The sequence below is a fragment of the Heptranchias perlo genome, chromosome 27, assembly GCF_035084215.1.
Source record: "Heptranchias perlo isolate sHepPer1 chromosome 27, sHepPer1.hap1, whole genome shotgun sequence".
NCBI classification, from domain to species: domain Eukaryota; kingdom Metazoa; phylum Chordata; class Chondrichthyes; order Hexanchiformes; family Hexanchidae; genus Heptranchias; species Heptranchias perlo.
In genome coordinates, this window is record NC_090351.1 from 16,505,379 (window position 1) to 16,518,747 (window position 13,369).

The 13,369-nt window shown below is 42.0% G+C and overlaps 1 protein-coding gene across 3 annotated transcripts in view; it reads right to left on the reverse strand.

Moving 5' to 3' along the window:
* Window positions 1–13,369, reverse strand: part of LOC137344431 (neuron navigator 1-like) — a 420,186-nt gene that overhangs the window by 136,023 nt on the left and 270,794 nt on the right. For all 3 annotated transcript variants that reach the window (XM_068007396.1, XM_068007397.1, XM_068007398.1), the window contains one exon: window positions 11,194–11,488. In XM_068007396.1, the coding sequence (XP_067863497.1) occupies window positions 11,194–11,488 (295 nt within the window). The remainder of the gene's footprint in view (window positions 1–11,193; window positions 11,489–13,369) is intronic.

Here is a 13,369-nt window from a genome sequence, read left to right on the forward strand (position 1 = left end):
AAGTTCTGGAATGAACCAGAATTTTAGTCAACTTCTGGCATTATGCAAACAATTGCCAACATTATCGTTGGCAATCCTTGAATAGTCAATGGTGTGTTGTAATCCACTGAATAAAAAAAGGCCAGTTATTTTTCCTGAGAACATAGACATAATACTCTGAGCCAAGTGCTCCAAAATATATTTTGCACTCCCAATATGGAACACTGCATGGCAGGAGTGCTAATCAGGAATTGGACGCTTTCATCCAGGGCAGAAAATCCAAAGTTGATCTTCCTGCCAGAATTCTAGATTTACACTCTAGGTGCATGAGTTTGTAAAATCAATCCTAAATCATCAATCAGAATAAGTTGTAGTCCACTACAGTATGTGAAATATGGGATCACAACAGCAGTAAGAATACCTATGAAGACAATAAAGGGCAGATTTTGTGAAACAGTGGGAGCTAGGTTCATCAGATGTCATAAACCCAGTTCATTTACATCACTTGAATAAGCTCTCTCTGGGGCTAGTGCCTTCCACAGTGTGCATGGCTACATGGAGGCAAGAAATTGCATGAGCATACAGCCCATAAGGAGAAAAGCCCACATATGGAGATAAAAAAACTGTTGGAACGTTTTTTAAAGGCTAAAAAATGTTTCTGACAACTTGCAAAGGCTGTATGGTGGGGGGGATGAAGTAATAACTGAGAGCCAAAGGGCAGAAAACCAACATGGACACAATTTGTAGACCTTGCGCTAAGAACAATGAGGTTCTGTTGCATGAGGTGGGTGCAAGGAAGATTGCCCTGTTTGGAACTCCAGGGCATCCGCCCTAAAAGATGGCAGTGAACCATGCCTAGCAGTAGGTGACCATCAGGCTCAACATGGTCTAGATCACCTGCAGGACAACGGAGCAGATGCGGGAGAGGACGGCTCACTTTAAGGATTATGGAAAAGTAAAACTACCCAACGGTATCAGATACCAGATAGATAGCCCAAGATTCCACACCTGTTAACCTGTTCCACATTTACTGTTCATCCATGCCAAGTGCTCCCACAATCAGACACCTCTGTTGTTGCACCTCATACATACCTCAGTAAGGCACACAGACAAGATGCAACATACAGTTGAAAGCTTTCCACATTCACGTCTTTGAGAGCTTTACATATTATAGCACTGTAACATAACTTAGCTGCATGGTTACTTACTGACTCTCAGGTTGTCCTTCACGTTTAGCATGTCTATCACTTTGCATGTGCTCCTTCAACATAGAACATTTCAAGATTACTTTTCTGATTGTACCACAAGGTGGCACACAATTCAAAGGAATAGATCCCAAATGGAGAGAGGTTCACAAGTCCAGAGCTCCCTTGGAGGAGAGTATTCCAGACATCCTAACAAGTAATTCAGAGGCGAGACAGCAAGGTGAGTTGATATGGAGATTGAAATCACCAAGGATCAGGTGTCACTCAGTGCAGAGGCTGAGAGAGGAGAGGAGGAAGGATATCTTGGTGAGAAATATGAGGTGGTGCTTGGAGGCATTGGTAGCATATGAGGATCTTAAGGGAGACGTGAGAGGAGTGGAACAAGGTAATGTGCTCGAAGGAGAAGAAAGTACCAGAGGAGTAGGGGGAGAGACTAAGGTGTGGTTTGGTGATAAGAGCCATACCGCCACCGTGTTAGTTTGGGCAGGGCATGTGTTGGAAAGTATAGCTAGGTGTGGAGGCTTCAGTAAGGGGCAGGGTGTCACCTTCCATGAGCCATGTTTCAGTCAAGGCCGGGATGCCAAAGCTGTCATCCACAATAAGGTTATGGATGGCAAAGGCCTTGTTTGAGAGTGAATGGTCATTCTAGAGGAATATGCAGAGAGAAGCAGGGATTGTTGGTCTGCTGGCTGAGTCCAAGGTGGCAGCGGTGGGTGGGGTGAGTAGGATGGGAAGGAGGTTGGCGAGATTAGCCCCCCAGAGAGTGCGCTGGGTGGGAAGGTCGGCAAGAGAGGAGGAAGAGGCTGTTTGGGGCGCTGCTTAGGAGGCAGTGACAGATGGCATTTTGGAGAATGCCTAGAGTGGCACAGAAGGTGGCTGTCGGCTTATTTAAGGAGGATTCAAATCTGGAACTGCAACAGAAGAGTAGGAAGGCAGTTGAATAGTGATGGCTTGGGGTAGCGATGGGGGTCAAAGTATCCAACAGCGGTGAAATGAAAGGTGAAAGGGGAGGAGATAGGAGAGAAGGGCCTGAGAGGGGCCAAGAGAATAAAAAAGGAGATAGAAGTAATGAGCTTGGTCTGGGACGTTATCCAAAGTGCACACCTCTGAACACAAGACAGTCAGAACGCTGTACCTGAAAGAATATCTAAGGTGCTTAATTTAAATGCCCTCTTCCTTTTTTGCTATCCAAGAGAATAGGTTGGTTCACGATTTACCACACAATGAGCTTCCAATTTCAACCATGGCATGAGCAAAAACTGTCGCTGGGAGGCCAGATGGTTCTCCACAGGAGACAAAGTGGATAAGATTTTGGAATTAAGTATCTCTGTTACAGTATATAATACCTCACTCACTGACAATAGGATTCTATATGCTTTAGCTTCACATGATAACTGCAATTGCAGCTCATTTAATAAATTTACATTACAAATATGTTAACTAAATGCACAAAATACACACCAGAGGCAGGTTCATGTCATATCTCAATCAATTTGTTGGCATTATTACTTTTCAGCTAGCTTTCAGTGTATTGTTCCACAATGCAGGGTCAAAATTCTCAAGGTTATTTTAACCAAACCCTTAGCAAAGCAAATTCCAATAATTCATATGCACAAAGCAGCAAGTAAGGAGGATTTTTTAAAAAATCAATGAGTTTCCTGTGTATGGCAGTTTGATAGCAATTCCTGCAGATAGTAAAGCCAGACTAACCCGGTGATGTAAAACATTAATGGAAACTGATGATTTGTCGTTGTTCAAAACTATATGCAATGTGATGATAGTCTGTAAAGCATTTGTTGCACAATAATTATATTAAAAATTGATTCTATACTTTGGATTTGTAAGGCATTACTAACTGCAATTAGGGCAAGTCACTTCACCAATAGCCTACTTTAATATCAAGAGAATTCACTGGAAGTAATGCATTTGTTTTAATGCCATTGAGATAGTTCTTAATTAAAACAGTGCCCTAAATAAAGTGTTCTAAAACTCTGTACAAATCTTTGAACAGCTTAAAATGTGCACAGAGTGAGCCCATCTCTCTGTCTACAAAACCAGTTAAAATTATAAATGTACCATGCACAGTGTCTGAACTCTTGGACACTTCCAAACTTTTCATTTTGAAATTTGGATACAAAGGAGGTAATTTTAACCCTCAAGAATGGGTGGGTTGGGGGCGAGTGGGAGTTAAAATAATAGCTTTTTGGAGCGAGACCGCATCCCAGCACCAATACACCCACTTCCGGGTTTGACCCAGGTGCGTTAGGATGCGTGCGCACAACAGATATCAGTAAGTCCAGCCCCCACTTAAAGCCGACTGGCCGGTAATTAAAGGGGCAAAGTACTTCATTGAAATAGTTGAGGTACTTAAGTTTTTGTGTGTTACAGAAGTAAAATGATTTTAAACTTACCTGTTCGGGTTTCTCATTGCTTCCAATTTAGGTCAGGTGAAAGCAGGCGGGAAGGGCTGGATGCATGAGGTGAGTGCCTTTATTGCACTGCTTGTGGGTCCAGAGGAGCAGGAGTGCTTCTTCCAGGCCCAACAAGCTCACCTGGTGCGACATGACCATGTGATCGACCCCCCCCCCCCCATGCTGGCTGGACGCCCCCACATCCCGATCCCGATCCTGGCTGGACCCCCCGATTCCGATGCTGGCTAGACCTCCCCCCCACCCAATCCCGACCCCCTGATGTCATCCACGTCTCCCCCCACCTCCCCCCCACCCTCTGATTTGTTCCAGGGCCCATTATCTCTCTCTTCCTCCTGCACCACTCCCTGATTTGCGACTCCCTTCCCTTCCGACAGGAACGCAGCCTGTCAAACTGGCTGCCTGGCGTGTGGAAGACCCGGAAGCACAAATAGTCACCTTCAATTAAGTTGCAAATGCAACTTGCGACACACTCATTTGGCTTGCAGGTTCCCATGCGACTATCTAGGGATAAGCTGGGTTCCCGGCTCCAAGTTAAATCATACCCAAAAGGTCTGCAAATTTTATCTGTATTACCAGAAGTAGTAATTGAAATTTAAATTAAATTTGTTAATCCCAAAGCCATGTGGGAGCTTTATTAAACTACTGGCATAGCCTACAACAGCCCAGTTGGTTTCTACTGCTCTCTTTATATTTTAGACCTGCTCCAAGAACGCAGACCATCAGTGCCCCTTTCATACTGTAGTGTGAATTCCAAAAGAACAGGAGCAACGGGCAAACAACATGTGCATATGCCAGTACAGCTGTTTGAAGCCTGTGAGTCACAACTTTGTTTCCTGGTCACTGGATCTTTTCCAATGACTAGGGAAGGTACCTACCAACCAGCAAATGAAATACTACATAACAGGCCTGAATGGTCAAGCTGAGGGCTCAATCTGCCCAGTCAGAAAAGGAGATGGCCTCTACCAGTCTACCAGTGGCTGTACCTGTATTTATTGTGCTTAGCATGGTGTAATCAAAGAAAGAAAAAAATATTTTACACTGCATAATGGTTCCAATCCAAAATTCTCCCATTTGCAGTTGGGGAAGGAACTGCTACAGGATTCTTACTTTTGTTTGGAGAAATCCTCTTTTTTACGCCTAATTTCAGTGGTGATATACTGGAGATTCATCATGTTGGCTCTCAAAGTTGCTAATATCAGACTCTTTTCTGGTTATCAGAGACAATGGGCTCAATTTTAAAATGGTGGCGTGACGGCAGCAGGGGGCAGGGTGAAGGTGCGCGTGGCAAACCTGAACAAAGAAAAACTTCCCTTTTCTGACGCAATTGCGATGTGATCGATGGTGATTAAAGTTGCTTCCAGGTTTTGCACCCGGCAGCCAGCATGATTGACAGGCTGGCTGCTGACAGGAGCTGCAACGCTGAGTTGGGGGGGAGAAAGAGAGAGAGAGAGACATCATCCAGCGCTGGAACAGAGAGTGGAGGGCTCTGAAGATGGGGGGGGGGGGAAAGAAGATGATGGGGGGGGGGGGGGGAAAGAGGGGGATATCGGGAGAGGGGAGATGGGGGGGGAGGGGAGATCAGGGGGGAGAGAGGGAGATTGGGGGGAATAGGGGGAGATCGGAGAGGGAGACATCGGGGGCTGAGAGGGACATCAGATAGGGGGACATCGGATATCGGTGCAGGGGGTGCAGGTGACATCGGTGGAAAGGTAGGTTTATTTTGGTTTTTTTTAAACTTTGCGCAATGGTTTTTTATTTAATTTATTTACTTTATTTTTGCCTGATCCGGCCCTTCACGCCTGGCTTGTGAATCGGAAGCTGTGGGAAATCCGCCCAGGTAAGTTTAAAATCATTTTAACTATCTACTTTGTCACAAATAAAGTATCTTAAGTGATTCAATGAGGTACACTTGGTTCTTTAACTATCATCCTGATGGCTTTAATTGCCGGCGGGACTTCCGCATTGGGGAAGCGCACGCACACAGGAGCATCTGTGGAAAACCCAGAAGTCAGCAGGTTGGGGCCGGCTTCCTCACCTGCTCCGGATATTCCCGATTTTCGCAGCCCCCCGCCCCCAACACACCTGCAATATGATTTGAAAATTGGGGCCAATGTGACAGGTCTTCAGCAAAAAAGAAAATTGAAGATTCCTCCTTGCAGTAAGGACAGGATTTTTTATGTGAAGTTGTCAAATTCTTGAATTTCTGTTCAGTCCACACACCTTTAGCAAGAGGTTTGTGATCTGCTCCCAGATCTCTGCCTAAGGTGCTTCTAATTGGCTGGCAGAAGCTGAGATAACTCCCTCAAATTCCCCTTCATTTCTTGTACAAGAAACACAAAACGTTAGTATGCAGGTACAGCAGGCAATTAGGAAAGCAAATGGCACGTTGGCCTTTATTGCAAGGGGGTTGGAGTACAAGAGTAAGGAAGTCTTACTACAATTATACAGGACTTTGGTGAGACCTCACCTGGAGTACTGAGTATAGTTTTGGTCTCCTTATCTATGGAAGGATATACTTACCTTGAAAGCAGTACAACAAAGGTTCACTAGACTCATTCCTGGGATGAGAAGGTTGTCCGATGAGAAGAGGTTGAGTAGAATGGGCCTATTCTATCTGGAGTTTAGAAGAATGAGATGTGATCTCATTGAAACACAAAAGACTATTAAGGGGCTTGACAGGGTAGATGCTGAGAGATTGTTTCCTCTGGCTAGAGAGTCTGGAACTAGGGGGCATAGTCGCAGGATAAGGGGTCGGCCATTCAAGACTGAGATGAGGAGGAATTTCTTCATGCAGAGGGTTGTGAATCTTTGGAATTCTACCCCAGAGGGCTGTGGATGCTGAGTTGTTGAATATATTCAAGGCAAAGATGGATAGATTTTTGGGCTCCAGGGAAATCAAGGGATATGGGGATTGGGCGGGAAAGTGGATTTGAGGTCGAAGATCAGCTATGTTCTGATTGAATAGTAGAACAGGCTCGAAGGGCCATATGGCCCACTCCAGCTCCTATTTCTTATGTTCTCCAACCCCAGGTAGAGAGGCCTAGCTTGCACCTGGCACTTCCCCTCAATTCTTAGGTTGAGGAAGATTTTCCTTTAATCGTTCAGTGCTTTAATTGTTTTCTAGAGAAATGCTTTTCTAATGTGTCTAGTTTCATTAAAAATGAAAAGGATCCACAGAGTCCTTTTCAGACAATCAGGCATCGAGTGCTTTTTTTCTGGCAGCTGCGCTTGGTCATTGAGGTCAGTTCCTTGCTCTTTTTTTTCTGTCCTTTGAAAAGATATTTAACAGTTCCTCTACCCACTCCCAAAAAATAACAAGTTTTGAGGAGAAAAACATTCCCTCTGTCATCATTAATTTCCTCAATAAAGTAGTCAGCTTCCAATTTCTGCTTTATTTACTTAAGTCCAGATGTGATCCCTGTATTTATGAATTCAAATGTGAACTTTGTATTTATAAACAAGTTACCAGTCATAGTTCAAAAGGTAGTTTTGTACTTATGAACATACGGTCTCTGTATTAACAAATGCTCTCCAGTTGCACAGTCCAGAAAACTGCTCCGTATTAAAGCAGATTTATTAGCAATTAGAAAGGTATACTTCAGCAGCCTCAGGCTGATACATGTGTACTAAGTACACAATTAAACTTCATGAAAAACACAAAGATCAATATAAATAACTAAACCTATGGACAAAATTGCCTTAATTACTCAATATGTTCACCCTGATAACAGCAGCTTCAGGGAATGGTGTGTCCCCTTAGTAAGCATGTAGTTTGGATAGTGTAGTTGGGTTTTAAAATTCCAACTACAGCATCTAACTACTCACTTTTCTGTTTATCTACACTTTCTGACTAAACCACAGCATCTAGACCACCCTGGTCAATATTACATCACGTATGACTATAACCATGGCTTATTTTCCCTCCGAGAACTCCGAGACCTCTCTGCCACATTAGATACTATTGGCCATTCCATTTTCCTCTACAGTATCGCTACCCACAATTGATCTCCCTGTTAATGTGCTCTCATGATTCCAATCTTACCAGTCCCAATTCAGTCACTATATCTCCACATACTGGTTCTACTCCACAATGTCACCTTTAGCACGTCCCCTCATATTCATGTTCATGATGTCCCGTGGCGACATCATTCACAAACAACGGCTCAGGCTTTCATGTTGTATGCTGATGACACAAAACTTTATCTCCCTAGCACCACCATTGATTCCACAACTGTTATTGACCTAACTGCCACAATCAAGTCCTGGATGAGTCAAAACTGCCTTCAGTTTAACCTGTTCAGCTCTTGTCAGCATTTATGTCCCTCTGACACTGACTAAATCAACCCCTCTAGCAGTTCCTCTAGGTTAAGCCTGATTGTGTGCAACCTTAGCATTCTCTTTGGCTCTGAACTAAGCTTTCCACCCTGCCTTCAGTTCATCACAAAGATCGCCTTCTTCCATCTCTGCAATGTTCTGCAATTAATCCCCTAATCAATCCCACTGCATAAACTCTAATCCATGACTTCATTATCTCGAGGATCAACTTCTCAAATGCCTCTCAACGGCGGAAAACTGCGTAGAAAGTCCATTCTTCAGTCAATTAGAGATGGATTAGTAAGTTTTGATTGCATCACAAGAGCAGCATATCAAACTGTTCATGTTATTAGACTGACTCTAGGAAGCAAAATGCACAGCTAAGATAACTCATGAGCAGTCCAGATAGGAGCACGTGCCAAAACGAGTTATCTTAGCAACAGCACTTTTGGTGCTGAATGGAGACTGGTGGTGTATGAACTAAAACATCAAAATAACAAAACTAATGAGAAATAAGTACCTTGAAATGATGATAAAGAATAATGAAAACAGGAAGTGATTACAAATCACTAATCTAATCAAGGAGTTTATATGATGTAGAACTGAAATAGCAAAGCTCAAGCACTTTGCAATTGTGATCTGCACCCAGAAAGCAGACTTAAAGGCAGAGATTGCGTGGCTCTGCTGCCAGTGTTGAGTCTCGCTAGACATAAAAACAGGCTGGAGATAGGACTAAGTAGAAAAGCTTGTCAATCCAAACCATATCGTAGACATTCTTTGAAATGTTAGGTTAATCCTGGAGTTGTGCAAAACTGAAACTCAGACAAAGGTCCTATACACCTTAGTGTTACCTGAGGTCAGTGGAGATGGTGTCTATTTGGCTGAACGGGAGTTCTCAAGATTATGAAATAATGAACTCAGTAACGTACTATGGGTCTTGCAATAAAAAAAGATTAACAAGCAGGAAAAGCCTTGGAAAAGTTGGGGCTAGCGCCTCAGTGTCCTCATCGTGAACTGAGTACTAGCAACTAAATGCACAAAGAGAATACAGTGGATAGCTGGGCTAGATAGACTGAAGGTCTTCTCCTGCCTGAAATTATTACCATGTTACCATGTAAAGTTGTTCCACGGGTCTTGTAAAAAAAAGTCTAACAATCACGAAGAGCTTTAGAATAGATGGGGTCAGAGTCTCATTGAACTGAGCACTGGCAAAGGGAAGTATAGCAACAGTCTTATCCAAACTAACTGACATCTGGCAAACAGTTTCTGACACATGTCCAAATGAGTGACACCTTGAAAGGTTCCATGTGACAGGGTTAATCGTCTTGATTTGGTCACTAATGTTTCAATCCTCTAAGTGGGCTCGATTTAGTGACTATTAAGGCATATAAAAGCCGTGCTTTTACCCCACTCTTAACTTAGAGAGGAGGGAGGGTCTCCAGAAAATTCAGAAGATTTCAAGAACTGGTTTTGAAACTTTCTAGAATAGGCAGAAAGTTAAAATGAAGTTGTAAAGAACTTTTGAAACAGTTCTTCATAAAGTAGAGAAATTATCAAGAGGAAAGAATGGAAGATTAGGAAATGTTAAATGTTTAATTAAGCATAAGTAAAACTTGTAAAATAAATCACAGCTGTTAGTTAATAACTTAATCTCTGAATCTAGAGAGTAAGGTAACAATATATAGTACAGGGAAATAATGCACATGGAAGGTTAGTTTAATCAGGATAAGATGATGATGACCAAAGAAAGGAACAATGTGGTAACTTGCCAAGGACCTCCCCAGAGGAGAAGCTGAGCATCCCATAGGAGGGCAATGCTACATCAGCCAGTCTACTAATAGGAAGTGGATGTATGTTTTGCATTCCTATTTGCTAAGCTGTACTAGTCTTGGGCAATGAATACAGATCTGTAATACAGCCATTAAGCAAAACCCAGCCAAGGTTGAGATATTGTTAAGTTAGATTCCATGTCAATGAACAATATAGGACAAAGTATTTATTGTAATTCTTAACTCTTAACCTAATTATGGCATTTGTTGTGGCATCACAGATGTGTTAAACAAAGTAAGAAAAACAACAAACTTGCATTTATACCATGCCTTTCATGTTCTCAGGACATCTCAAAGTGCTTCACAGTCAACAAATTACTTTTGCAGTATAGTCACTGTTGTTTGGTAGGCAAACAGAATAGCCAATTCGTGCACAGCGAGGTACCACAAACAGCAATAGGATGAATGATCAGATAAGCTGGTTTGCTGATGATGCTGAAGATGAACTGCCCTGCTCATCTTCAAACAGCACCATGGAAGCTTTCACATCCACCTGGACAGGCAAATGGGGACTTAGCTTAATGTCTCATCTGAATTAAGGCACCTTCAACAATGTAGCATTTCTTCAGTAATGTCAGTCCAACTTATGTTTTGGGCTTGAACCTACAACCTTCAGACTCAAAGATGAGAGTGCTACTACTGAGCTTAGCTGACAATTTAAGACAAATTGGCTATTCTGTGACCAATGTAATAGAAGTGGGATGACAGGAAATATGGTGGATGATGCCACACCGTCATCCCACCCTCCTTTGCATGTCCTCCACTTGTTTTCCAGTGGGCCTGAGCACAACTGTTCTGAAGGTGGGGGAGGAGAGAAGTAATCACTGTGTAGTACTCGTAACATTTAGTGCAACACAGTGATACCACTGTATTGATCACAGTGTATTATTTTTGGCTTGTCCATTCACAATATTTACTTTATGTGAGAAATTCACAAACACGAAAACATGTTCTTGAAGTAAACCAGTATGTGATAATTCAGGAGATGATTCACACCGAATAGTGGTATAGTAATGTGTGGCAAAATGTACAATTGTGATCCAGAATGAGATACTCCAGACTTCACATTAAAATCCAGCAAAGCATGCAAAATTGGGTTTTTAAATAAAGCAGATTATCAAGGGGAAAAACAAGAGAGCAATGAGCAAGCGAACCCAGTCACATACCGTTCCCCTTACTTGGCAGTGAATGGGGATTGCTTGCAACCTGACCTCAAAGTGATTCCAACCTAGAACCAGATAATTTTAAAGGTCACAATGGATACAGCACAAAGATGCAAGTGTAGTGGATTCATACCTTCAAATAATTTGAAGTTGTAATGCAAGTGTCTAACTATAGTCTTACTCATCTGCTCAAAAGATTTTGCTAGATTTCCTGTAATGTAGTGTTAAATACATTTTTTTGAAAACTATTATTGCTATTCTAAACACTTACCAGCTACTTTCAGAGAGCCTGCTCCTGAACTGGTCATTGGGGAAGTTACTCCTACTGGTGCTGTACCCCTTTTCAGTGAACTGGTTTGCCCAGTAGTTTGTGGTTTCTTTAGTTCTCCTTTTGTTGTTTCTTCAGCTGACTCAGCCCGGATACGTCTCCATTTTGTGTTTGGATCCATCTTAAGGCTGCTGGCATCATAGCCACCTTCAGACTTCTTCTGACCTTTGCCTTCAGAGCCACTGTACCAGGTTAGACCACTCTCAACCATGGAACGCTTCTCTGCATCAGTTCGGAGCTGCAAAGTAATTTACATAGATCAGATAAACAAGCTTTCCAAGGAGCAAAATGAAAATCCAAATATCGAAAGTTACAAAGTAAGCATTCTAACAAATTTCAAAACTACTGGAGGTGTTAACAAATTCATGAGTACACAGAAATCCATCATCTGATTTTAGGTGACATTCAATCCAGCTACCTGGTTCAGGATTTATAAAACTCCCCACAAGTGGTACAGAGCCAGGCTAAAGAGACAGGGGTAATGGAAATATAAATTATTGTTCATGGAAATGGATTTTTGTCCCTTTGCTTCTGCTGCAATGCCTGAGGGAGCCACATTGACTGCCAGCAGTGCTTTTATACACCTGCCCTTCTCGTTGAGATTCCACTATTCAACTGTTTGAGCTTCTGGATTACCTAGCCAAAAAAAATGTAATTAGGATAAATGTCAGCTATATAATAAAGCCTTCTTACACGGCATTCTGTTATGTTGCATCTTTTTAATATATCATTGTGAATTTTTTCCATTTCTCACACCACCAAACCTTTTGAGCTCCCAAACTGAGATTGCTAATTTAATGCTAATTTGTACTGAATTTGGAGAAATTCTGAGCTGTGGATTTAGGCCCATTAGTAACTGGTTGGAGACTATTCAAATTTGTTTGCTCAATAGTCAGTAAACACTTCCATCCCATCTGTCTGATTTAGATTTGTACCCAGGTCCCAGAATATGAAAGGACACCGTGCAAGTCTACTTTGCTGTCCATACTCTGGATCTTTCAATGTCATATGTATTTCTTTCCACGGGAAGAGTGATCCACCCACAGCTGACTAATGAAGTTAAGGAGAGTATAAGATTGAAAGAAGAGGCCTATAATGTTGCCAAGAACAGTAAGAAGCCTGGGGATTGGGAGAGTTTTAGAAACCACCAAAGGACGACCAAAAAATTGATAAAAAGGGAAAAAAATCAAATGTGAAAGTAATCTAGCAAGAAATATAAAAACAGATTGTAAGAGCTTCTACAAGTATGTAAAAAGGAAGAGAGTAGAAAGAGTAAACGTTGGTCTCTTAGAGTCTGAGACAGGAGAAATTATAATGGGGAATCAGGAAATGGCAGATGTGTTGAACAAATATTTTGTATTTGTCTTCACAGTAGAAAAGGCAAAAAGCATACCAAAAATAACGGGGAACCAAGGGGTAAATGAGTGAGGAACTTAAAACAATTAATATCACTAGAGAAAAAGTACTGGAAAAACTAATGGGACTAAAAGCTGACAAATCCCCTGGACCTGATGGCCTACATCTGAGGGTTCTAAAAGAGATGGCTGCAGAAATAGTGGATGCATTGGTTATGATCTTCCAAAATTCTCTAGATTCTGGAATGGTCCCAGTGGATTGGAAGGTAGCAAATGTTACCCCGCTATTCAAGAAGTGAGGGAGAGAGAAAACGGAACTACAGGCGAGTTAGCCTGACATTGGTCTTCGGGAAAATGCTGGAATCCATTATTAAAGAAGTGGTAACAGTGCACTTAGAAAATCATAATATGATTAGGCAGAGTCAACATTGTTTTATGAAAGGGAAATCATGTTTGACAAATTTATTAGAGTTCTTTGAGAATGTAACTAGCAGGGTAGATAAAGGAGAACCAGTGGATGTAATATATTTGGATTTTCAAAAGGCATTCGATCAAATGCCACATAAAAGGTTGTTACACAAGGTAAGGGCTCATGGGGTTGGGGTAATATATTAGCATGGATAGAGGATTGATTAAAGGACAGAAAACAGAGAGTATGGATAAATGGGTCATTCTCAGGTCGGCAGGCTGTAACTAGTGGGGTGCCACAAGGATCGGTGGGACTCAGCTATTTACAATCTATATTGATGATTTAGATGAAGGGA